The following is a 27826-nucleotide window of genomic DNA, read 5'->3' as shown; positions in this document are numbered from 1 at the left end:
ACAGGCCAACGGATGGATCAATAAAACATGAATGTTGTCTCTGAAAGATTTAATCATTTCTGAAAGCTGCTCCCGCTGAGTGTCTGGAAGCAGTTCTTTGTCAGTGAGACAATGAGCGACGTATGGAGAGAATCCCAGAGAATCAACGTCTGGAAGGACAGCAGGACCCACGCCGGGTCACCTTGTCTGCCTGCAGGATGGGGGGGAGACGGGAGGGGAGAGCGTAACAGGATGAAAGGATGCTTTTGGTTAATCAGCACGACTGCTAACCCCTCAGGTCTGAATGTGTGCATGTAAAGGGCCTTTCAGGTTAGGATCTTTTATTTTTAGCTCAAAGAGAAGCCGTCGTTTTAACACATCAGTCCTATGAAAACCTGGAGCTGGTTGCATGAAAGGCTTAAAGTCAGGACAAACAGCTGAGTTTTAATGCTGCTTACACCTGCTAACAGGAGTTTTTGAGCTACAATACCATTAAAATGTGAGAAAACGGAAAGAGAAGAGCTCACTCCAGAAATACCAGGTTTTCTAACCCAGGAAAATCGTCTCCCCATGACTCTGTAAAGCCCCTTATTTGTGTTAAAAGTAAAGATCTGTAGCCCCAGCTCAGAGTTCCTGTGGTTAAAATACATTTGATGTAACAAGGAGGGAGTTACATCAGGTACTTTGACTCAGAAACATGTGAATTGCGGCTATTTAGGTTATTTTTGCAGAGAAGAGGCTGTATTTTCTCTTTTCACAGGGCTGTTTGGTTAAAACTGGCGCCCTTTCTGTCATTTCAGCACCATCCTTAAAGGGGGATCGCGTTATTTGCTGCTTAAAGGCAACAAAAGCATCTAATGAAGTGGTTATTTAACCACATGAATATAATGTTTTAAATTGTTTTGGGTATTTTTTTATCCTCCAGTGATATTTGAAGAAAATTCTGTGAGTAATTATATTTTATTGGGATTTCTATCGTAATTACCAGGCTCGTCATCACCATCATCATCTCTTTTTTATCTCGAGTAGCCCCTGATTTGCTTGTTTTTCCTCTTAAATAATATCTGCCTGTTTCACACATTTGCTTCCATCACTTTTAAACATACCTGAGCCCTTTTTTTATATATTTTTTTGCTATCTCAAGGGAAGGATCAGTTGCAGACACTTGTGAAGTCTGAGGCTCTCCACCACCTTGCTTCAGGTGCTTCAGGTGGTAGCTTCCCTAAAATGCGTGCATGTCAGGCAGATTAACAGACTAATAACCTTTTCTTTTTCCAACCAGACCACCAGCATCTGTTAAGGTTCAGCCCATCAACTCCAACTAAAACTGCTCGTCTTCCCAGCCAAACCAGCCGTACACCTCAGACTGAATCCCTATCTCTTGCTCCATCAAAGGTACCCAGAAACTTGTCATGATTGATGACCTGCTGACCTTTAAAGATCACGTTGCCTCCGTTGCTCAATGGTGCCGTAAACATAAGAAAGATCAGACCATACCTAACCCAACACGCCCCCCAGCTCCTGGTGCAGGCCATGGTCAGGCTACTGCAACACCCTCCTAACTGGTCTCCCAGCCTGTGCCGTAAAACCTCTGCAGATGGTCCAGAACGTGGAACAGAAGCCTAAAAGAGCCCAAGTCGCCCCTCTGGCTGCCCTTAGCCCCCCGCATCAAATTCAGTCATGATGTTAGCTACAAAGTGCTTAATGGAACGGCTCCCATCTACTTGAATGCTCTTGCAAAGGCTTATGTCCCTCCGGTCATCAAAGGATTGTCGTCTAGCAGCTCCTACACCACGCTTAAGACAATCCAGACTCTTCATATGTCGTTCTACGATGGTGGAACGACCTACCGAGCGCTAACAGGGGCGATCCTGTCTATCTTCAAGAAACTCTTTAAGACTAGAGCATCTCCTACCCTGTACTTCCCTCTATGCCTGCACTCTATCTCTATACTGTCGCCTCTGACAGAGTCTGACTCGTGGTTTCCTTCTATGTAGCTTATTGTTAGCTTTGATGCTAGCTTGTAAGTCGCTTTGGATAAAAGCATCTGCTAAATGCATAAACACCAGGTTCCCACCAACCGATCCCATCAGCCAACATGTAGGTGTTCCAAGGATGTTCCATGAGATCCAAGAGTATGAGGAGCTTATTAAAGGGAGGCTACAACAGAAGTATGAATCTATTTACAGCCACCGAGCGCTTTGATAATATCACAGAACATGAGACTGTAACAACACTTGCACACAGCAACATTGTTCAACAAGCTGCGATTATTTATACTGCTCTAAAGGGGATGCAAAAATGTGACTGATGACAATATTCATAATGTGGATTGGCAACATCTGACCAATAAATGTTCGGCCTAACAAGACGAGTATCTGTGGTGTCATCAGTGGAAAAGCTGTCTTTATTATGTGGGTTTTTATGAGCACAGTAGCTCACACAGACAACTGTGAGAAAGTCACCGGAAAGCGAACCCTTTAGTGCCGTTACAGGTAATGTGCTGCTGTCTAATGCCGAGTGTGAGGAGTCAGCAGAGAGGTGGTGGCAGCTGGAGCAGGAAGAGATGTTTGGTTCCCACCTTCTTTCAGCGGAATAATCCCGAGGCGTCACCGAGACGAAAGCAAATTATGTTTGACAAACACTCTTGTTTTGTTCAGCCTTCATGGTAAGTTAGCCCGAACGGCAGATATCATCAGATCAAAGACGATATTTTTCCTTAACATCTTCCTCTTTCCCCCTCCCTCCCAGGCAGATGTGCTCTGCTGCTGCTAAGTTGTTTATCCCAAAAGGGTCGTCAGCACAACATCAGAGTATTTTTCCTCACATGCTGCAAAGAGGATGTTCCTCTTATGTGTACAGACTGTTTGTGCCTTTACTTCTTCATAAATACAGCATGTATGTGCCTGAAAGGATTGCTGCAATCGTTTTCCTGCTTGTGAGCCAGTTCATGTGCACGTAGCTTCGCGTTCCTCTGCATTGTTAAACCAGAACAGCACGAGAAACTTCCACCACCAAAACAAACTGCACGTATCTCTGTGCATGTTTGACTGCAATGCTGTGCGGAACAAGAACGTCAGCCAGGTTTAAAAGTTCATCTCAGCTAATTACAAATCCCATCTGAGAAATCTGACAGCACTTTCACTTAAGCAATCTCAATTACATGCATTCATGTGCAAATTCTCACTCCAGATGAATCGCATCAAGGTATCACTAAAGGTATTAACAATCCCCAGAAGAACTAAAATAGAAATAGTTCTTTCCAATTTCTCGACTTCACAGTCGAGTGATCTTATTACCATAATATGTGAGCTGATTCAGCCTATTTGAAACAAAACACCCTGATGAGGAATGAGAATACAGAAGCCCACACCCGGAACATAATCTGATATTCCAGCAGTCTGTGTCGAATAGGAATCCAAAACAAGCCTGTCAGAGTCTCTCATTGACATTTCATTTAATGGGTGTTACCAACTCATTATCTTCCATTCGCAACACTTTCCAAACCTCGCCGTGCAGCGAAAACAGGTGAAGTTTGATAAAAAAAGGACCCGACTGCGGGTCGAGGCAAGCTTAAGGAACTATAAGTGACCTCAATCTATTAGAAATTCACTGTGTTTTAACCACAGACACCAAAAAACACCCATGTTTAGGTATAATCTTTACATTTATATGCCCTGGTTGAGATGAGTTTGCCTGGGCAGAAGATTAGAGGTGGAAAATGTCATCTTGGACACCGTAGTTGGAGCTAGAAACACATTATTTGGTTTCCAACGAAGCATTTCACAGCCCTGCGTGTTCCTGACAGCGAACCAGTAACGGACAGAGGCCAACTCTGGCCAAGCTGCTGCAGAAAAGGCTCCGTTACCTCCGTTTCTGAGCCTGGATCAAGAACAATTGGTCCAAGCTCTGCTTAAAGAAAGACTTTGGTATATTCTGCACTGCACATGTACTCAAACCCGCCACAAAGACCGCATCAAAAGCCCAAAAAGATGTCAAGCGACCGGTTTTGTGCAGAGCTGGAAACCAAAGTTGTGAACTTTTGTATCTCAGCTCCAGGGTGCTTTAGGGCAGTTTCAGAATGTGCATAACAATGGTCGGTGTACTTTAAATCGAGTCAAACATAGCTAAGGTTAGCAAGCTTTCGTTTGTCTGCAAAACAATGACCTCAGGAGTTTTTCGGTCATAGTTACCAGTGTCTCAACTGGTTTGTTAATTCACATAAAACTGCCACGATACACTTTAGTTTGACCATTTTGGGGGAAAAAAAAGGGGTTTGGGAGGAAAAAATGAAATATGACACATTTTGAACTCTATATTTATGCTAATGTTTGGCTCCCAATGGTAAAAAAATCTCATGAATATGCATTTTATTTATAAACTGAGATGTTTATTCTTTTTAATGAACTACGTATCAGCATATGTAAAAATGTATGACCTTTCTGACTTGCTAATCATTCAAAGTCATGCCAGCATAACAAAAACAAGGAACATTAGGAAGCACGACTCATCGACCACCGAGCATTTAAAAACAGCATTGTGGTGAGAAATCCCAGCGAAACCAACATCTTACCAACCCAGAATCAACCAGAACACTCAGTCCAGAGCTCAATGTGCTGGATATACAGCTCCAGGCTGCTGCTGACAAACCTTTTCCTCCCTAAACTATGTTGAAAAATTCATAAAATGGTGCAAAGAGCACACAAAGTAAAGAATGGACAAGTGGGAAAATGTCATCGACTCTCATGAATCATCCATCATCCGTTCTCTTTGTTCAGGGTAGACATATTTATGGAGGAAGCCTGTGATTAGAATAGCCTATCGCTAACTGTGAAGCATGGAGGCAGCTGCATGAGGCTTTGGGCAGCTGTACCGTGGAAATCTCTTGGTCCTGTAGTAGAATTGCATGATATCTCAAAGGAGTATTGGTCAATCATGGGTGACCAGCCTTTCCTCATCCTCCAGAACAACAGATTTTGGTCCATATTGACATGACAGCATCACACAGTTCCTGCAGATTTGTCAGCTGCACATCTATGATCTCCCGTTCCACCACATCCCAAAGGTGCTCTGTTGGATTGAGAAACCAGTTTGAGATGATATGAGCCTCATCCTGCTGGGAGTAGCCATCAGAGGATGGTGCACTGTGCTCATAAAGGGATGGAGATGGTCAGCAACAATACTCAGGCAGGCATTTAAACAATGCTCAGCTGGTACTGAGGGGCCCAAAGTGTGATACAAGGCAGGATGGATCCACGCTTTGACCGTATCACCGACTCGTCAGACCAGGCAACGTTTTTCCAACCTTCTATGGTCCAGTTCTGGTGAGCCTGTATGGACTTTAGCCTCAGTTTCCTGCTGTTAGCTGACAGGAGCGCCACCCGGTGGGGTCTCCTGCTGCTGCAGCCCATCTTCTTCAGGGTTCCACCTGTTCTGCGTTCCTTGGTTGGAACGAGTGCTTATTTGAGTTCCTGTTGCCTTCCTGTCATCTGGAACCAGTCGGCCCATTGACCTCTGACCTCTCCCACCAACAAGGCCTTTTCACTGGATATTTCCTCTTTTTCGGACCGTTCTCTGTAAACCCAGAGGTGGTTGTGGGTGAAAATCCCAGCAGATCAGCTGTTCCTGACATACTCAGACCAGCCCGTCTGGCACCAACAACCATGCTAGGTTCAAAGCCACTTAAATCTCCGTTCTTCCACATTCTGATGCTCGGTTTGAACTTGAATTGATTGCATTGAGTTGCTGCCAATGCGATTGGCCGATTAGCTGTTTGTGTTAACAAGCAGGTAAACAGGTGCTGATAAAGTGGCTGGTGAGTGTATATGTGTGTGTGTGTGTAAAAGTAAAGAGATGATTATTATGAAGATGAGACGGGGAAAGTTATTAATAGGTGTGACGCAGGTAAAGAAATCTGATGATTCTAAAAACAGCAGAAAAGTTACAGGAATAATAATAATGTCAAAGAAAGGAAATGATACACTGTCATGCTGTGACAGGCACTTAATTTAATCAAAAACAGACTTCAGATCATCAATTATGAAGGAAGTTAACATGACAACAGTTACAGATTAGACTTTAACAGACAGGAAAATGTAAAAATAGATATAAATTAATTCCCTTTTCAATGTTCAGGTGATTCAAACTAGATTTTACTAGATTTTACGCCCGGTTCTGCTTTGATGGAGACTGAAGCAAACCATCTGACTTTCAGATTAACAAAGTGTAGCTCTTTGTCCGTACAGATGTCAGTATTTACCCGAGGTTAAAATTAAGCTAATCTATAAAACTTGACATCAAAGAAGTTTGGAGTGCATACGATTCGTTAAATCACCAAAAGTTGCATCATTTAATTTCGTCTGAAGAGAGACTTCCATGCTCTCCATTTTAATTGTGCTTCCCTAGAATTTAGGCCTGCATGGCGTCATGAGTAACAAGTACAAGTCAAAGCGATCCGATATCAGTCAGAATATTTAATAGTCTGTCATACTGTTAGTGGACACTTGAAAGAAGTCCAGACTGACCGCCTGTCGGCAGACATCAAGGCATCTTGAACAGCTGAGCGATCGCAGCCTGACCAACAGCCTCGGGCTGATTTTTGGTCGGATTTGGCTCAAAACACATATCTAATTGATCTTTTATATCATTTTACCACTTGAACAACAACTCCAACCATGTGTAGTGGAGTTAAAGACGCATTCAGTCTTTCTTGACGTCTGTCACTGGTTTCTCTGCACTGGAGCCACTGTTCCTACGCTTGACTGAGCTTTCCCAGCTGACTGTAGACTAACTGGTGTTAGCTGGTAATTCACAGGACTGCTGGTCTTAATAGTGAAAGTGGTGGGACACTTAGTTGCCCCCTAATGAGACGTCCCTTACAGCTGGCTGTGATGACAGTGGTTCATTAAATCCTCGTCCTGGTCGTGCCTGCTAATGAAAGCTAGCCTGACTGGGGGCAAACTCATTAAGTTGCTTTTCAGCGGCTGATTGGTGGTTCGAGATGACAGCGTTAACTGAACCAAAGCAGCAATCTGCGTTTCTCCCCCAAAGAGATGCCGAACCCGATTATAAAGATGGACTCAGATTTGTTGCTGAGGCGTCAAACAATTTCTGCCCATTGATTCACAATGTAAAAAAAAAGACAGGGAAGGTTCAGCAGCAAACATTATAAAACAATATTTATTAATCTGCATGTTGTTTAACTTCATCGTTCAGGTTTCTTTACAGCAATGCACTGAAGAGATGTTTATGTCTCTGAACACTTCAGATAAAACCATGCCGCTCAATTTAAACTAAAAGTGCTTTCAACGCTCCATTTTCACTCTTAAATGATGAAAAACAAGGAGGTTGTGTCGTTAATTTCTATCTTGTTAACATATTTCATCAAAAAAATCAACAGATTTGAAGGAAATTTCTTCCAGAAACATTTGTTGATCCAAGAATTTTGATTTTTATCCAACCGTGGCAGAAAAACACTCGTGTTTAAAATAAAAAACACATTAAAACAACCAACGATGCTGTTTGATTCCAGAGAAGATCTCAGTAGGGAAGTATTCACAGGAAATTATTCTAAATTAGAAATATACTGAAAGCGTTTTCTGTTATTTTGGATATCCTGGTTGACAAGATGAAGATTTGATCGTCAAGTTAAGCCTAAAGCTTATGATCTGCATCAAACTGCTTATTGTTTAAGCACAACTAATGGAGCTTAAACAAATGCCGATGGCTCATCCTGCACCTGAAACCATGTGTCGGGGTAGATTCTCAGTCCTCCAGATCTTCAAGATCCAAGAAGTCGTCCAGTTCAAGCTCTTAGGATCGAGGCCATTTTCTGTTTTTGTTGCAGGCAGAACCAGAGCAGCGAGAGGTTTAGGCCTGGCTAACATCTGTTTGTTATATCCAGTGTGTGAACATGAGGGGGCAAATAGCACTTCATCAGCCAATTATGGGGCATTTGAGACCGCACTGATTAACGCTCAACGACCCTGTTTAAAACAGACTTGGACACAGTTTGTCAGACAGAGAGAAAGAGGCAGAGAGAGTGATATCTACTGCAACTAAAGGGTGCTGGATTGGTTAGGATATTTAGCTGCTCAACCTTGAGCATTTGTTTGATTTCGGTAATAGCTTCCTGCTAACCTTTGAGGAGCTCGAGGCAAACCTCTTCCCCTGGACTTCTGATGGCCTGTAAGTGTTTTCTGCCTCTTGAGGAGATGAGTCTGTGCCACGTGGACGGAATAAATTCATCCTGCTGTATTCTCCAGAGGTAGCTGGGAGATATTTCCTGAAAGGGATCCTATCGCTATCATCCAAAAACAGTAGCTTATTGCTGCTCTTAGAGGGCATCTAAACAAACAACCTCCTATTGCTTTCATTCGAAGGACGAAACACCATCCATCCATCATCTGCCGCTTCTCCGGGGGTCGGGTCGTGAGGGCAGCTGTCCCCGGCCACTTTCTTCAGCTCTTCTGGGGCGTTCCCAGGCCAGCCGAGAGACATAGTCTCTCCAACGTGTCCTGGGTCTTCCCCGGGTCTCCTCCCAGTGGGACGGGCCCAGAACACCTCCCCAGGGAGGCGTCCAGGGGGCATCCTAACCAGATGCCACCTCATCTGACTCCTCTCAATGCGGAGGAGCAGCGGTTCTACTCCGAGCCCCTCCCGGATGACTGAGCTTCTCACCCTATCTCTAAGGGAGAGCCCAGACACGCCCATTTCGGCCGCTTGTATCCACGATCTCGTTCTTTCGTCTCTACCCACAGCTCCTGACCATAGGTGAGGATGGGAACGTAGATTGACCAGTAAATAGAGAGCTTCACCTTCTGGCTCAGCTCCTTCTTCACCACAAAAGGTCGGTACAGAGCCCGAAACACTGCAGACGCCGCACCGATCAGCCGTCAATCTCCCGCTCCATTCGTCCCTCACTGTGAACAAGACCCCGAGATACTGGAACTCCTCCACTTGGGGAAGGATCTCACTACCCTCTCCGGGTTGGGACAAAAAAACACGTCGTCCACATACCAGAAAGTCACGAGACAACATCAGATAGATGCTTAAGGCGTTAATTTACAGTTTTTTACGTATGTATTCGAATTGACAAAAGTTTTTCTTGGCTATTCTTTTACATATTTAGTGGTTTGACCTACAGAAGTCATCTGTTCTGCTCCTGTTTGGTCTTTGAGTTACTGTGTGATTAATGCTTGTACACCTACTGTATATTGCAGGGGACATGTATGATATTCTGTAGTTGAAACTCTGGAGCAGGTGAATATGAAGTGACATTTGTTTGTTTCATATATGAACGTAAAGGTTGAGCGACGTGAGGATTTATTAGTCACATTTTTTTCCACCGGTTGAAAACTTTGGTCATAAAATCGGACCATGTAATCAGAATCTTTTGGTTTACTGAAAATCACAGATTCCCTCTGACTGTTTCACATGAAGCAGAACAAACTCCCTTTGATATTAGACCCTCAACAGGGGGAGAAAGGGGGAAAAACTATCTCCCTTAATAAAGGGCTTGGACTGAAACATCACAAATAAATGCTTTTGCAAGTTAAACAGCATGTAGCAACTCATTCTGCTGCCTTGGATTCGTTCCTTATCCTGCACCTTAATAACAGATGTGCAACATACCTCCTTTGTTTGTGTCACAGCTAGGTTGCTAGCCGTCTTAAAGTCTCTCGGACCCAAGAGCAGACGCTGGAAACAGGGAGGATAACGGTTAACACGAGTTTATTGAGGCGATTGTGGACTGACAGGAGAATCCAGGTAACTCCGAGGGGGGAGAGAGGTAGTTAGTGATGATGTTCCTATGCAAAGGCAGGTTTCATCCTTACTGGATCCAGGAGGGAATCCAAGAGAGAGGGGAGGGCGCCGGCTGTGGAGCAGTGGCTCTGAGTCAGTGGCTCTGAGTCAGTGGCTCTGAGTCAGTGGCTCTGAGTCAGTGGCTCTGAGTCAGTGGCTCTGAGTCAGTGGCTCTGAGTCAGTGGCTCTGAGTCAGTGGCTCTGAGTCAGTGGCACGGTGAGCAGGCAGGTGTGTGAAGCAGGCTGGCGTTAGTACTCCAACAGCGGGTGCCAGTCTTGGCATGAGGCTGCCAGGCCATGGAGAGAGAACGATGGGAGCACTTCACTTGGGAAGTGAGGCAATCTGGCGAAGACTGGTTGCTCCTGCTGCTCCTATAGGGGTGTCTTGATGAAGGCAGACGAGGAGCAGGTGTCAGACTCAGCCCGAGGCTCCCAGGAAACCTGCTCAGCCCTCAACTTAGACTCAGGAACCAAAGCAACAACAACCAAGCGTGATCGTGACAGCTTTGGAGTTTCATACGTAAAAGCATCAGAAACCAATCCTATCAACAGACTGCAACTAACTTTTTAGGGCTGGCAATCAGGAACAAGGTTTATCCAACTCTCACACTTAAATTAATCTAAAGTTATCTGTCTGATGGGTATATTTGCCACAGTCTGGTTTGTAAGGCTAAAAAGAAAGAGACTCCCTCTCCAGCCCATTTCAGGACCTATAAGTACCTGCTGGGCCTGCAGCTGGATGACAAACTGGACCGGACTGTAAACACAGACAGCGTCCACCATAAAGGACAGAGTTACTTCCTGAGAAGACCAGGGTCTGATATTTAACCCGTCTGTTGTGTCTCTTTTATGCTGTGGTTTGTTGGGGGGGGGGGGGCAGTATTAAAAGGAGGGATGCTGTCCCTGAGCTGCTCCACAAACAGCCCATAAGACTGTAGAACTCTTCACTGAGTGGCCACGATTAAACGATGGTTATCAGAACTGTTTGCACATGAGCACATCTCACATTTTTATATTTATTTCTTTAACACACTTACATCCTGCTGTCTGTTGTTACTAACTGTTTGCTGTTGATACTAACCTGCCTTCGGGCGTCTATGTAGCTGCTGAATACTTTTAATTTCCCTCGGGATGAATAAAGTATCTATCTATCCATCTTAGATGTCACTCACTCAATGGTGGGGGGTATAACTTACAAAATACATGGTTATGGCTAGAAAAACATGAATAGTTTGGGCTAACACAGGTTCAAGGTTCCCTTTTTCACTCGGATACTTTCTATCCAACTTTATCTAACCATGGATTGTGTTTTAGTCTCTGCTCTCAAACTGTAGGCTCAGCTTCAGGTTGAGCTCTCCTCAGCCCCCCCTCTCTGGGACACACAGCGTGTCACAAGCAGAAGCTGGAGGTACTTCTGGAGGTGCTTTCACTGAGTGAAATGAGCACAGGTGAAGCAAGGAAGTGAGGCGGAGGTTACTGAAGCCGACGAGTCAACAACTAGTTGTATTACTGCGAATTAAAGCTTCCTAAAAAGTGATTTGTTCAGCTCCAACAAATGTTAATCCACCAAAACAAAGCTGTCTGTGTGTCTTGAGCCTCCTGATTTCCAAACTAAGCGTTAGCAAACAGCGGAGGGGAGAAGATTCATCCATATTCAGATTGAAGAACCCAAAATGTGAGGTAAAACTGTCGGGGAGTTGCAAATAAGAGGAGATTATGGCCACTGGACAGAAAATCTCTAAATATGCCATTTTAACAAACAGACAATTTTTGGGGATTGATGAATGTCTGGAGAAAGACTAAGTTGGTGCATTTTATTCAACACTAAGCTGCTTCTTTTGGTGAGGGTGTTTACTCGGCTCGTCTCAGGCCACAAGTTTAATCAACTGAATATCGACCGGGAACGAGACTTCCTTGTTTATTCATTGTGATGCATTCCTGCTGAATGTTGAGGCTAAAATATATCCAAGCTGAACACATTAAAAACAACACTGTCTAACTTCCTCCCTCACAGTGTGGGGCAGCACTTCTCTCATGTCCTCAGCAGGTAACGTCACATGATAGAGATGAAGCTTTTCTTATCAGCCCCTCACATCCAGTGACATTTAAAGCTAATATTGACTTTACCCACGATTGCAGCTCCTCTCCTCAAAGTACAAGGAAATGGCTGGCTTTTAAATCTGTGATTCACACACACACACACACATGTGCATACGTACATCAGAGTGTGACGCTCTTATTCAAACAGACCTAACCCATAATGTCACATTAATGATGGAGCATAATGGAGTCAACCACACGTGAAAAAAACATTTAGCTCTTCAGCTGCAGCCATAGTGATACCAAGAAGACCCGTACGGACAGACCAAGAGCCCTTAAAGCCCGTGCTTGTGTGTCTGTATACATTATGAATTATCTGAAGCACACTGAGTGATTGCATTGCATTGGTGCCATCTAGTGCCTTCCAGCATCTTCCTGAAGCCTGCAGGTAAAGTCAACGCAGGAACTTCATCGTCTCGACTCACTGGTGCCGATTACTGGAATGTTACAGGAACATCTGCATGTTCTCAAACCCCAACTGCACTGTTCTGAACTCAAACAGCATCTTAAAGTAAGTTAGTTAAGAGTGTTATTCTGTGCTTAAAGGCCTTTCTGACATGACAGAATCTCCTCTCAAACTATCCGCTTACTGACACTGACAGGACTTTAACTTCCTGTGTTGTTGTAATATTATTAATAATGACGGCAGTTCATTTTCTCTACAAGTGTGTGTGTGTGAGATGCAGATGCAGAGCGAGTGAGCCGGCTTGCGTGCCACAAAACATCTGTTTTGTCTTCAGCATTCCACCTTCGTCTGCCCTCCACAAGCAAAACCGGCAATTTGTTGCAAATGAGCTAAGTCAATGTGATCCCTGCTAGCATCTGGAAACAGGAAAACAAAGTCTGGGACAGGAACACATCTTTCTCTCTCTCTCCACCTCCAGCAAGTAGGAAAATATTCGCAAAACAAATGCAAACAGAAGGCTCAGTGAGCGACGAGGCTCCAGGCGAACGATGCAGAATCAGCTTAAACACACAAGGTTTGAATCGTGTCTTCAATCTTTTTCTGACCTGAGCAGAAAGATGAACAACATAAACTGGATAGAGAGGCTTCAGATCATAAATGTTCACATTCATTTCCCTAAATGACCATATGGGTTGCTGTGGAATGCACACAGAGGACTTATTCAGCTGTTAGGCTGGATAATCCCCTCATGTTTCTGAATGTGCTGCTAAATTACTCGACATTCTTCACTGCAAGCCGAGGTCACGACCGCGTGAAACAAAAACCTCTGCTGCCATTATCAGTTCCTGTAATACTCGGCAGGGGAGGCAGAAGAAGCTGATGATGGGTCTCTATCTCTGGCTCTATTCCTAAATCTGTTTCCTACAATCTAAAAACAAAACCACAAAGCAAACAGTGTGAAAGCACCGCAGGGATTCAAATGTTTCAGCTGGCAGCAAGTGGTTTAAACTTAGTGATGCAGCTTCTCAGTCCTTTAACAACCACGACACATGCTGTGGTCGAGGAAAAATCTCTTTTATAAAGGGTCAAACTATCGGTCTGCATCGAGCAAACTAAGAAAGGGGCTTCAGAACTGTCCAACTCGGCATCAAAACGAGTGCTGACCCATCAGCTTCAGGGAGAATGATCAGAGATCTGTCAAATGTTTTACTGTAGAGAACTTCAGAAAACCACTTATCAGGGAGGAGAATCAGAAACAAAAGGCTTCACGGTGCCAGAATAAGCAGAATAACCCATCTTTCCTGGTGGCAGCTTCAGCTACTCTCATCTACACTCAGCAACATCATGAGCCGGTCAGCTGACGCTCTGGATGTCCTGAATGAGCAGGTTTCTGCCGTGACGACACGGGCATTTTCCATGATGGAAACGCAGGATTGGTCAGGCTCAAACTGTGAAAGAGTGGTTCAGGCAGGAAATATACTGCAGCCGTAGCTTTAAAAACACTTCTTAAAGTTCACAGCCGCATTGAAACTTGTGTTTTGTGTAGATTTTGCACAGTTCTGAGCGTAAGATGGAAGGCAGTTTAACAGCTCAGGTGATGTAAAGACAGGATTGGTTCAAATTCAAAGGATGCCTTCAGCTTCTGAGCCGTGTATCTGGAGTAAAGTTTTAATCAAATGCTTTTCTGGGGACACAAAACATACTTACAATAGCAGGTTCCTCTGAGAGGGTTTCCCAGGTATCGGTTTTCCGAGTCACATCTGCAACGACAGAGGAAAAGGGAGAAAGAAGAACAGGAGAAACAAAGAGCAGTAATATTAGCATGCAGAAGTGGTGATGGACTTACAGAGACCTCTTCTTATTGTTAAGGAGTGTGTGTGCACGTGAGTCAGGGCCCCTGCTGCAGGTAGCGTCTTCCCTGAGCTGCTTGTGAGGTGATTTCCTTCGACAGTCCTGTCTAGCCAAAGCTGCTCTGTATTTCCCACAGGAGCACACGCTCAAACATGCACAACTGCAGTATTAATGAGGGAACCAAACAGCTCACAGACGCCGGAGGAATTGCGTGCACGTTGAACGCCTGTAGGCTTAAATGATGGCACTGAAAGTTTAAACCAGCTCCCTGAGAGAGAGAACAGCAGCTGAACTGAGCTTTGAGTCATAGCAGTAACAACCAGTTCCACGACTTCTGCAGGTTTCACACTTGATTTCATCTCAGCTTTGTCTTAAAATTAAGGTAAAAGTAGTTTTTTCTTCCCCCAAAATCAAGCAGTCACGCTCTGGTTAAAGGATCTTCAGCCTCAACTTCTCCTGGGAATGATCCAACAACCTCAGACCACTTCTCCATAAACAGCTCCTGCACTGGAGGCCACTCACATCCCTCCCTGAGCTTTTCTGAAGCTTCCCCCGGTAGTGTTCATGTTTAAAAGTAAACTGCAGCCTCAAGACACTCAGCACAGGATGAGTAAACAAACCACGGGATCATCCCTTGAGTTAGGCGGTTAGATAAACCCTTGTGTCCAACTAAAGCATTTCCTTCTACATCACCTGTGACCACAGAGTTTAGTCCATTGTCAGAGGGCAAACTTTTGTTTTCAGACATAAAATGGTTGATCTTTACGTTAAGATGATGTCTCTAATGACCAGGAACCTTCACTACAACACAGTTAAATAATAAACAAACAAATAATAGATTTTTTTAATGTAGACAATTGATTTTTCATGTGTTTCAACTTCCAGAACTCAGTAAAGTCTCTTTTTTATTATTTTTTTCTAAATCATAAAATAATTTCTGTTCATACTGTTGAGGTCATTAAAGTGGAAATATGGATAATGTGAACCTGAAGCATTTTTGGTCACAAAAAGGAAATTAGTTCCTGCCTGTGGAGAAAATCGGGAGTTATTAACCTTCCTCTGCGAGTGGAGCGATGATAGCAACATGTGCAGCTCTGTAGGACATTCAGTGGGATTACTTTGAAAAGTTTTATCTACATTACAACAGCAATCATCAACCTTTAGAATAAAGACTGAGTGAACTGTAACAGGAAGAAGAAGAAGAAGAAGAAGAAGAAATCCTGTGTGGGAACAGGGTGAAGGAAACTCGTCTAACTTAGCATATGAACGTCTCTTATTAGCAGCTTGCACCCAATACAAATCCATCCAGCAGCAATCCAAGAGATCGGCTATGAGCGAAAGCCTCTTTCTGTGTTTACAAGCCAATGCAGTCATGCTATATTCAGTGCCCTGCATGACCCCATCCCTGCGTCTAAAGACCACTTCACAATGCTGCTGAATACTTAGAAGGCGGCCACATCGGTGAAGACGTTTTCAGTTTGCTTTCCCCAGAAACTCCGGTTTCTTCCTGTTATCCAGAGCACTCTAACAGGCAGCTCCAGTGATGGAGGAGACCTGCATGGCTTAAAAGACATTAATTACACTGGGAAAGTAACGGCAGGCAGGGACGGAGGGAGTCACTTCCTGGTGAGAATCTGCTCCAACCGTTTATCTTTTAGGTGCTGCGTGTTGGGGAAGTAAAGAGGATTTACATCCCTACCTACCTGTGAATGCATGCCAACTGGATTAATGTAAAGGTCTTCCTGTCCTGCAGACACCTAAAAGCATCCGTTCAAGTCCTTCACCCGTTCACACAGCACCCATATTCAGCTGAGCATCTCTTCCAAACGCATACCAGAGCGCTCGCATTTTAAAAATCAAGTTAGAACAAATGGTAGCAAGCGGTTTTGTTAATGTGGCAGCTCAGGTTGTAACTGTCGAGTATACGGTGGGGGTAAAGATAAGCGGCACCGAGGGGCTGCATATCTGTCCGTCTTCTAGGTGATGGCATCTTTAGGAGTGTCTTATCCTGCTGTGGCTGCCGCTGCCCTGGTAAAGTCGAAGGTAAGACCCCAGATTAGCTGTTATTGTAGAGTAAGAAAAATGTCTTTTAACTGGTACTTCATCAAAAAACAGCTTCTCAGATCATTTGGTGTCATGAAATTCCTTTTAAAACTGCTCTGCTAACTATTTTCCGTCATTTCTTGCGCAGCAATTCCATCAATTTGTTATCTTGACCTTATTCAAGGTCGGGTCGCAGGGGGCTACAGGTCCAGAAGGGAAATTGAGGCATCCCTCTCCCCAGAGACACTTTCCAGCTCCTCCTCGGAGACATTTCCAGGCCAGAAGGGATAAATAATCCCTCCAGTGAGCAGCACCAGCGACACAGAACCGGTGGCCCAACAGAACGCCGCCTCTGTTCTATGGCGATATTTAGCCTTTAGAGAGAGGTGCTGTGAACCTCAGACAGCACCGAGAGCACAGATTAGACTAGCTTACAAAACCAAACACAACACCACAAACCGACAGTTGCTGTGTGTTTGAGCTGAGAAATATCAGTCATTTATGAGCTTTTACTCAGCTCAGAATACAAGGTGAATCACTTATTTATGACCTCAATCATCGCAATTTGGATTTTTTCCCCACATCGTGCAGCCCAACCGCTAACGGTCTCTGTCCATGTTCCTCGTTTTTTCATTGCACTGGAAGCCATGATCAGATTCACTGTATTTTTAAAGGACTCTTTCGGATCACTGGACCCCCTCTCCCCCTTGAGCCGCCGCCGCCGCCTCCGTGTTTGTTTGCCGTTTGATAAAGTTTTCACTCGTGCACATCGTGCAGCTGGAGCAGTTTCAGGGCACAGCTGGAATCACTGAGGTCATATATATCGATCATCTCGCTGTGCTGCAGCCAAAAACAACCCTAACGTCAGTCTTTGGTAATCATATTCGATCAAATCCAAGTTAATGCATTTATTTACAGCTTGATGATCACTCCAAGATCTCCAAATGCACGAGGATTACCCCAACTGTTGAACTTAAACTGGTTTAATGGTTTCTGTCAGCGGACTGCGGGCTGAGAGGTTCCCGTTAAGGTAGGGACGAAGCAACAAAGGGAACTAAAGCGAGAGAGGAGAAGGAAGAGGCTTATTAAACCAACAGTCGGCATGCAGAGCAGACGGCTCCGACTTTAAAAGCTTTGGAGTCGCTCCGAGCCGAGCGCCACAAAGGAATAAATTGAGCGCCACAGTAAGCCCGTTTCAGCACACGGGGGTTTAAGGTCATAAATGCAGTGAATTACGTCAGACCCGACCCAATACGATAATTCAGAATCCCATCTTTTAATCAGCAAACTGTGTGAACGGAGGTGAACAGCGGCTGCTAAAGAAGCCTGAACCTGCTCCACGCCGGTCCTCTGCATTAGCAGGCGGCTGACAGCACACTCACGCCGTGACCCGCTGTGTCAACTCTTCACTCATTTCTTATCAGACGATTCCTCTGCAGGGAGGCCAAAACCGAAAGCACCTTCCTTTTAAATTAAGCCATTTCATGCGGTTTTTGTTTGGCTAAATAAAGAGGTGACTGACAGAAGCAAAATGGCTTTTCTCTTTCATTATTCTATTGGCATGTCAATCTGGATGATGCGATTTTCCTAAGAGGGTTTTGGTCATTTCTGCAACACAACATGATTCTGGAGGCGGTCCTGATCTCACCCCGCAGGGAACAAACTAATTAAATGTGAGCTTTAATGGTTGCAAAGCTTATCATTCTGCTATCTTTCTGAAACAGGTTTACAACAAAGAGCTTACCTACACTTTGGTATTACTGTAATAGTATTAAATTAAAACCATAAAAGTGAGCTAATCAGCTCGAAAGTGTCTATAATCAACTGCTGCCTCTGTTCAAAGACACGTAATACAGTTACACCTGAAGAAGAGGAAGGGTTTTCAATGCATTTAATATTCACTGTTGTGAGAACAACATTGGGCATGATTTACCCCCCCCCCACAACATATATTTATGTGTTAAATCCAGTGTGCAGCATTACAGAGAAGGAGGATAAGCAGAATGCCAATGAGAAGCTACAAGGGGGACGAGCTCTTTTCTCTCTTGGGGGGGAGACTTAAGTCCTGGATGCAGAGCTCCAACAAAGAAGGGGCAAACAGTTAAGCTGCTTGCTGAAGTCCTAATGGGGAGAAGATAAGGGCCACGTGAGACCGGACCGCCTCATCACTCAAAACACGCCGTGACTCAGCTGCACGAGCAAAGCTTCACACTCACACTGCGTTTGTGAGCACTTGTGACAGCGTGAGAGTAAAAGGTCAAGATGATGTTGGTCCCACCTGTGTGCAGCTGTATCATCTATATATTTTTGACATATACAGCTATGATTCTGTGCTAAAAACAACAACGTTCGGACACACAAACAGCGCCTGACAGTCAGTCAAAGACACAAATTGGCAGTCAATTAGTGGAGCTGTCTGCGGTTCAGGGGGAGGCCAATTAAAACCAAACAAACACAATCGAAAAATCATGAAAGGAGACAGAAAACAAACAGAAGTAAAGTGGACACCTCAGGTTTGATTTAAATAGATTACCCTATATTCATTTAATTTGTAGCCGCTTCAACCCAATTAAAACAGCTTCGACTGTCTGAGGGTGCGAAACATCTGAGCATTAGGCTCTAATTAACTCGTCTTACAGGTAAGGCCATCACTGACAACAAGGTTTGTTGCTCATCTGCAACTGCTGGATGAGTCAAAGCATCACCTGGATCTCTGGTCCAAAGGACTCGATTCGGAGGAAATTATCCTACATTACAGAATGTACGAATCATGCAAAGGAGACAGAGATGAGATGATGCGTCGAGATGAACACAAAAAGACTGAAAACTGCTTTATCTATCCATCATCTTTGTGTGAAACAAAGGCACCCTCTGCAACCTGAGAGCATCCTCCCATGGGGGGGGGGGGGGGGGGGTGTACGTGTTCTGAATCAACGACAAACAGGAGTGACTCGAGCACAACTGGGCGAGCAGAGACGGACGTTTAGACAGAGAGGAAGAAGGCGGCTGTCGCTGCAAATCAAAGGTGAACAAGACTGCAGCACAGTGGCTTTGAACACATCACTTCTTCTGTCAGCCTCTGAGGATTCTACCAGAACAATTAAATATTTAAGAGTTCCCCTTCTTTACCCTGCAAGCTGGACAAGAAGGTCTACAAGCTGAAAGCTCGAGAATCAAGTGATTACTGCCTGCTACTGAATGAGAGGCTGTTTAGGACAGCTGTTGGTGCGTCTCCTGGATGGTGACTCAGTTTGGCTGCACCCTGTCTGATGTGGCAGGTAGAAACGGGGGACTGTCGACCTCAGAGTCCTGCCTCCTGATGACTCTGAGGTGGTGAGTGAATCAGAGATGGACAGGAGTCAGAGCACTCTGTGGAGAGATCCTGCAGAAATGCTCAGCTTAACATCATGGGTGAGGGGGATGAAGCTGTGGAGCACCATAAGGCCTTAATAACAGACTGGACTGGAGGACCAACACGGATGCTGCATACGAGATGAGAAAACTTTAGCTCCTGAGCGCTGTGGTCTGCTGGGGGAGCAGAGTTACATTAAGCATGCAATAAAACATGGATAAAAGGTTCCTGGTACAGGTGTGATATCAGTAAACATGTCTTTTATCTTTCACTGAGAGTAGAACGACACTGATTAGAGTTGACAGTAAGCATGTGGAGATATTCTCTTAGTGTGAGGAGCAGGCTGCCTCTGAGTCATGCCAAAAGCAGAGCTGAGGTCTGGGATCACTGAGAGGTTATGATGGGGTGGCACCAGGACCTCAGTGGTGGGGGTCAGAGTTCAAGTTAGGAGCAGAGGGGTCACATTCAGGATGTTTGTGTGCATTAGTGTGACTCGTACACAGCGATGAGAAACAAAGTGCACCCCCAGTTCTAAGGTTTCATGCATTGGGACATCGTTAAAAACACCGATCTTAGAGGTTTAGAAGCTCAGATGAGCAACAAAAACAACAACAATGACTAAATGTAGAAGAAGTTGGTAAAAAAAAAACAACTCTAATCTTTAATATTCGATTAGGAGGGTAAAGAAGCAGCCAGGCTGCTGCTGATCAATGCACTGATTAACTGATCATCAGTCAGTGTGAGCAGCTGTATAAAAGCAGAAGTTCTGTCAGTTTTCAGGTGTGTTTTAACACGATGCCAAGGAGGAAAGACATCCAAAGTGACCAGAAAGACCAGAGCAAAGTGGAGATGTTTGGTCCTAATGCACAGCAGCACGTTTGGAGGAAACCAAACACAGCATATCAGCACAAACACCTCATACCAGCTGTCAAGCACGGTGGTGGAGGGCTGATGATCTGGGCTGGTTCTGCAGCCACAGGACCTGGGCACCTTGCAGTCATTGAGTCCACCATGAACTCCTCTGGATACCAAAGTATTCTAGAGTCAGATGTGAGGCCATCTGTCCCACAGCTAAAGCTGGGCTGAAACTGGCTCATCAACAGGACAAAGATCCCAAACACAGCAGCAGATCTACAGCAGAATGTGTGAAAAAGAAAAGAATCAAGGTGTTGCAATGGTCCAGTCAGAGTCCAGACCTCAGCCTGACTGAAATGCTGTGGTGGGACCTTAAGAGAGCTGTGCAGAAACCAATGCTGCAAACCTCAATGAGCTGAAGCAGCGCTGGAGAGAAGAGGGCCGAGATTCCTCCAGAACCATGAGAGAGACTGATAACGTCCCACAGGAAACCATCACTGCAGCTCACTGCTGCTGAAGCTGCTGGATCAGGGGTTCACTTAGTTTTACACTCACTGCTGCTGAAGCTGCTGGATCAGGGGTTCACTTAGTTTATCACTCACTGCTGCTGAAGCTGCTGGATCAGGGGTTCACTTAGTTTTACACTCACTGCTGCTGAAGCTGCTGCTGGATCAGGGGTTCACTTAGTTTATTACTCACTGCTGCTGAAGCTGCTGGATCAGGGGTTCACTTAGTTTTTTACACACCGCGTCTACATTTTGGTTATTCGTTAAATGAATAAAGATAAATACTAATAAATAAAGTGTAATATGTCCTGAGCTGTGACCAGATTATCTAAAAACTATTCATTTAACATGTCCTGATGAGAGAATCTTTGCTGAAGCTATTTGCACAACGTGCTCCTTCCAACAATTCTTATTTCCTTAAACTGATGAAAACAGTTAAAGTTGAAGATAATAAAAGATAAATATCAGGTTGATTTTCTTCCAAAATCTTTCTGTAAATGTGACACATTTGGAACTATGATTAAACAGAAGAAATGTCTCAGCTGTGAAATGTCTTTTTGTATCCTGATGCTGTGTGTGTTGCTTTTGTTTTACATTGAAAACAACCAGCACACACACACACACACACACACACACACACACACACACACACACACACACACACACACACACACACACACACACACACACACACACACACACACACACACTCCCCGTCTCTGCCTTCAAACCTTGCCTTCTAGATTTATTGATGCAGCAGTTTTCAGTCCGTCTCTGTGGTGCGTCGCTCAGTCATTTACAATATTGTAGTGCTGCAGCGGTCAGGTTTGGCACAGTCAGGGGAAAACACACACTCCTCCATCTTCCTAATAACCAAAAACTGACTTTGGAGTCAAACCCTTTCGTTTCCAGTCGTACGCGCCTCGGTTTTCCCCAAAAAGAAAATCTGTAAATGAGATTCTGATGGCTGGGGACACCCCTGCAGCCAGCTCTCTGTGTCAGAGGGAGACGGAGACGGTGCACTCACAGCTGACACTGGTCTCCCTTGATGCCCTTTGTGGTGCAGAAGCACTTCCCCGTGTTGGCGTGGCACACGTTGGCGTGGCTGTTACACTTGCATGCTGCAAAGGAAATAAAAAAAGACAGGGAGAGGAGATTAGAGACGTGTCACCATTTTATTTTTGGAATCTCAAAGTAGAATTTCTCGCCAAGATGAGATTCTTCTCGAGCCGTTTGTTTAACTTGTGCAAATACTGCTGAGTTGCCTTTCGAGCCACACGCTAATCCTCAGCTACTTCAACAGAGCTGCTCAGCATCCAGCACTAAGACATGCACTCTGCGTATGAACACAATAATCCCAAAACTGTGCTTCATAATGCTCCTGGTGAGGAAATAAAAGCAGGAGGAGAGAGTGGGAGGAAGGAAAGGGAGGATAAAATGTGTGGGGGAAGTGGAGGAGAAAGGCTCAACAATCCAAGATGGAGTCAAAGGGGAGCAAAAAGAAACTCAAGGCATCCTTCAGTATTCAGAATTTACCTTTATGCACTTTCACTTGATCTCACCTGAGAAACTTTCGATCATTTTCTAATCCAAGAGGTTTTTATTCGTGTCGGTTTGACTAAAACAGGCTAAAACTTCCCGCTAAAAGAGTGCTGGACCCCTCAGATCTGTAACTGCACACTTTCCTGGGTGGATTGGGGGTATAAAACTGAGCAAATTCAGTGAGGAAACGTGAGCTCGTGTTTGTGAAACTTGTCCAACTTCTGTTTTCTCCACATTTAGCTGATAATGCTGCTCGCTAACGAGTTTTAGTGCTCTGTTGGAGAACATCAACCACGTTAACGGAGGCCTCCTTTAGAGACTGTTATACCACGTTGATGGACGCCACTTCAGTCAGTTTCAAGAGGAATTAGACAAATGGCACTATGGCGCTAACCTGAGATTTGAATGAAGAATACAAAAGATTTTCCACGATGTGGAAATATTAAATAAAGATTTTCTCTCCTATAAAATACAAAGACAATTCTGGAGTCATTAACTGGATTCAGTCCATCAAATTAATGTGCCGATGGTCCCCTTGAAACCAATTAACATTATTCAATGAACATTTGTCCTGAAAGACATGGATTTCTGTCATTTGTGCTTCTTTTTGCCATCACACCGATGTAAGGCTGGAAAAAAAACTGCAAATCTTTCGACATGCATCATTAAAACTGAAATTTAAAGAAGGAACAAGACAAAAATGTTTCATTTATAAGATTAACATGTTCAGTCTGAGGAAGCTCATCGTGTTCAGATGTTGTTCAGCTCTGATTGGAGCGCGTTTATAAAGCTCTTTATAGTCCACTCCATACATAACCAGTCACAGCCCATCATTCACATATCAGAGCCTTGCCCAACGACCCTTTGACATGTGGTCTGAGGAAGCCGGGACGCCACCGACCTTCCAACTCTTCCTGGTTCTGAACACGAAAACAGCAGAGTTCACCCGATGGCTGTGGAGAGATACGATAACAGCAGAGAACGTGACGAGCTCAGCTGTGGAACAATCGAACACCACCAGACGAGGCCAACGGGGTCGCAGGAGATGGAGCAGATCAAAGAAACTGGACATCCTGCTCGCCAGAGACCGCCTCAGATGCATCTTATACTGAAAGTACAAACCCCTGAGAGCTGTGAAGACAAGAAACGAGACTTTCTGCCCTACAAAGTCCATGAATTATCAGCGCTGAGCGCCACATGCTCTCGTTATAAATCGGTCAACAAGTTGATCTTTCTTTTATTTATACTGAAAAACAATAAATCCTAAATAAAATGGCATTTCTGGATAAAAATACACAAACTTCTCAGTGTTTTTGGCACTGCTCTCACTTCCTGTACCAGCATCCATCTCTACGCACAGCGCCCCCTGCTGGTCTCCTGTTACACAGAACAATGCAATGCAAGCTGGAGCATTAAAGGGAACTCCGGTAGTTTTAAATCTAGACCTTAGTTCTGGCATGAAATACGTGGATGAAGTGGTCCCAGTAGAGTGCCTGTGTAGAAATCCCTCCGTCAGCTCTCCTATAGCTGCAAGTAGCCACATAACAGCAGCTATAAGCTAACAGAGCTATAGCACACGTATTGGTGAAATAAAGACAGATAATGCCTTATTTAGAGGCTCTAAGCCCCGTTCACTCCGTTATATGGATCTCGAGTTATCTAAATAGCTTACGAAGGATGCAGACTTTCGCCAAATTGCTCTCGGTGAGTCTCGGTGCAGCCTCTAAATAAGGCATTATCTGTCTTTATTTCACCAATACTTTAAGAAGAATGAATGAATGAACGTGTGCTATAGCTCTGTTAGCTCATAGCTGCTGTTATGTGGCTACTTGCAGCTAATGGAGGGATTTCTACACACGACTTCATCCACACGCCCCCCTGCAGCACAGCTCATTCACTCCGGTAAGAACGTCCATCTTACTCAAAGTCGTTCATGTTGTCAAAATCTGATAAATATCCTGCCATGTTGCACAAAACTATCAGCAGCAAACTCTGTGTGAAGTTAGCCGACTGTCACAGAGCACGGAGTGAATAAACTGTGCTGCAGGGGGGCGTGTGGATGAAGTGGTCCCAGTAGAGTGCCTGTGTAGAAATCCCTCCGTTAGCTCTCCTATAGCTGCAAGTAGCCACATAACAGCAGCTATGAGCTAACAGAGCTATAGCACACGTTCATTCATTCATTCTTCTTAAAGTATTGGTGAAATAAAGACAGATAATGCCTTATTTAGAGGCTGCATCGTCTAAGCCCCGTTCACTCAAATATCTAAATATCTTACGAAGGATGCAGACTTTGCCAAATTACTCTCGGTGAGTAGTTGAACGTATTTCAAGTCCCTGATGTTAGCTACAAAGAGCTTAATGGAACGGCTCCATCTACTTGAATGCTCTTGCAAAAGCTTCTGTCCCAACTGGGTCCCTCCGTTGGTCCCAGGATTGTCGTCTAGCAGCTCCTACACCACGCCTAAGACAATCCAAACTCTGTTCATGTGTCGTCCCACGATGGTGGAATGACCTACCGAGCGCTACCAGAACAGGGGCGTCCCTGTCTATCTTCAGGAAGCTCCTGAAAACCCAGCTCTTCAGAGAGCATCTCCTATCCCAGCACTTACCTTGTACTTCCCTCCCCCCTCTATCTCTGCACTTTATCTTTCTGCACTTCCTTCTATGCCTGCACCCTATCTCTACTCTGTCCCCTCTGACAGAGTCGGACTCCTGGGTTCCTTCTATGTAGCTTATTGTTAGCTTTTTATATAGCTGTTATATCTTCATTTGTAAGTCGCTTTGGATAAAAGAGAGAGCTAAATACATAAACAGAAACAGAAACATTTAATTTCTAGGTTTAAAAAAGTTTCCCTTTAACTGGGGTTAACATTACGAGCCAGGATTTTCCATCTCAGCTGTGGCTAAAAGAGAGAAGATGATCTGTTTGATTAGCTTATTTTTCCACAACTGAAAATCAGCTGAAAGTGAAAGTGAAAGTGAAGCTTCTCAGTCTCCAAAGAATATAAATAAGAGGGAAAATTCCTACAACTATCTCACTGCACAGTGATGCTGCTGAGGACTCTGGAGACTATGGAGCCAAACATCAAGCAAACAGTGAGACAAAACCTAAAAATATTTGCCATTAAAATATAAAACTGGCGGTGTAATTAGTCAAAGTGGACGTGACCCTCTAAAAAAACCACCTGGAACAATCTGGACTCCAGAAACAGGAACATGATTTGTTGCAGGGTTTGACCACAGCAAAAAAAAAGAGCTTTTTTGGCTGCATCTAATCTTTTTAATTGTTTTGTTATTTAAAAGCAGAGCATGATGTAGTCAGATGATTCACATGGAGCAGAAGCTGTAATTTAAACACTAAATCACTTCTGCTTGCAGCCACGACAGGGAGAGACAAACAAGAACGTTCCCTGTACCCTTGTGTTAGTGTGTTTTTCTGTGTGTTCTCCACACAGAGCGCCTCGTTCCAGCTGAAATGACTTTGTGCTTTGTTCTTACTCTTTCCAATTGGCTCAGAGACAAGCCTCGTAATAAAAGAGTGGTGAGCTCAGGTCAAGGTAAAGCCAAGGAACCGACGGATGAAGAGATGAAAACAACCTGTTGTGCTTCCTCCCCTCCCCTGCCTGGAAAACAGAGCTGATTGTGTCGCTAACACAGAATATAACACGGAAGATTCGCTTCGAGTATTTAGATTTGAGTGCACAAACTGAGTAAAACAGGGTTGGAGCAGTGTTTAAATGTCAGCAGGCTGAGAGCCCAATTGGTGTTGTTCAACCTGAAAAACTGAGATGCTGCAGCGGCACCAGAAAAACACTGAAATTAGATTGACCAGAAGCAAAAATACAAACAGCACACCAAACTATAAGTGCCGATAACGGAGCCCTGAGGAGAAAATTGCCTTTGAAATTTGACATAGTTGACAAATCACAGGTGTGTGAATCGCAGGTTTGGGTTCTGCCTGCAGTTCACACAATATTGATTTAAAGAGTTGCAAACAATGGCACAAAAAGAGAAGAGACGCATGCCCTCATCTGCTCTCAGAGGTTTCACCGCCAGCACCAACAGAACAACAAAGACTCAGCAGCTGTGAGGGGAAAACACAGAAAGCACCGTCTCACGGGTCTGAGAAGCGTCGGTTTCACTGCATTCAACGGCTATCATATCATGTGCATCAGCAAATCTACAACTGAGGTAAAAATCTGTTTGTTGTGTTTTTATTCCTCATTGAAACAAACAAACAAGTAGAAAAAAAACACCAAAAACCGTAAAAAACACCAACTTCTGACTGAGCAAGAGCCCAAATCCATGTGTCGAGGATGCAGAGCTGAGGAACAAAATGGAGCCAAAGGAGGAGGAAGTTTAAACCATCTCTTCCCTTTGCTCATCGTGGGAAATGTGAAATCACTGGCAGATAAAATGGATGAGCTTTGAGCCCTGATGAGAAATCATCGGGAAGGGAATATTATTTGTTTCACCGAAACATGGCTGTAGGAACAACATCTGGATTTCAGACATAGATGTCCATCTGTTGGCTCCAGGTGTCTGTCCATGTGGCCCATTGAGAGTTCACCTGTATACTGCGGCGATATCATTTCCCTTTGGGGACTAAATTGAATCAAAACAGACAAATATGACTTTCTGCCTTTAATTTGAGCCCGAATGCTGCAAACCAGGTGAAAACAAGACTGAAGACATTTCTTTAAACGTTCACTAAAAAGGAGGAGATAAGAGGTTAGAAGGCAGGAGTAAATGAAAATCTGAGGCATCATCTGCCTTTCAGTTCTAACTTTGTTTGAATTTTGTGCAAAGTTTGTGTTAAATCTGACAATCTAATAATTAACTGAGGGTTCTGGGGTTAAAAATCTAAAAAAAAAAGGAAAATATTCAGGGGTTGAAGCTACCTCTCAGGTCTATTTCACATGGACAGAAACTATTTAAGTTTGAAGCAAAAACTGGGAGCTGTTATGTGAACTTAACTTCAGTAAAATGGAAAAAGCTCCATCAAAACGCAGTGACAGCCTGACGGATAACTGCAGAACCTGTTACAGCCTATGTGAGGTCTTCCTGTTAGCTTCTTTGCTTTCTTTGTTGCTCTTCATATGAAAACAAAGACCAAAAGCAGCGTCATGTGGCTCAGAATCCATATCGTGAAAGATAGAAACTGTAAATGTTATTAGTCCGGGTTATTTCTATCTCTTAGCCAATAAAGAAACTGAACTACTGAACACTAATTAAATGACTGGAAATATCCTTTATTATGTAACTGTAAAGCAATCATTAGCTGAAAGGTGGCTGGATGAGAAGAGCTGTAAAGCAGCGAATGCAGAAATCAATCCAGTAGGTTTCTCCTCTTCTCTGGATCTGTTCATTTCCTTCATTAATCGCCAT

General features: G+C 44.2%; 1 protein-coding gene across 2 annotated transcripts in view; it reads right to left on the bottom strand.

The window, feature by feature from the left end:
• atrnl1a (attractin-like 1a) overlaps positions 1–27826 on the bottom strand; it is a 274339-nt gene that overhangs the window by 127921 nt on the left and 118592 nt on the right. For both annotated transcript variants that reach the window (XM_072390520.1, XM_072390521.1), the window contains 2 exons: positions 21924–22017; positions 13997–14049 (listed from right to left, as the gene is read on the bottom strand). In XM_072390520.1, coding sequence (XP_072246621.1) covers positions 13997–14049; positions 21924–22017 — 147 coding nt within the window. The remainder of the gene's footprint in view (positions 1–13996; positions 14050–21923; positions 22018–27826) is intronic.

This window comes from Leuresthes tenuis, unplaced genomic scaffold (genome assembly GCF_036924035.1).
Source record: "Leuresthes tenuis unplaced genomic scaffold, fLeuTen1.0.hap1 SCAF_8, whole genome shotgun sequence".
Classification (NCBI taxonomy): domain Eukaryota; kingdom Metazoa; phylum Chordata; class Actinopteri; order Atheriniformes; family Atherinopsidae; genus Leuresthes; species Leuresthes tenuis.
Note: the sequence above shows the minus strand (reverse complement) of the source record. Positions and strands in the feature narration are given on the sequence as shown.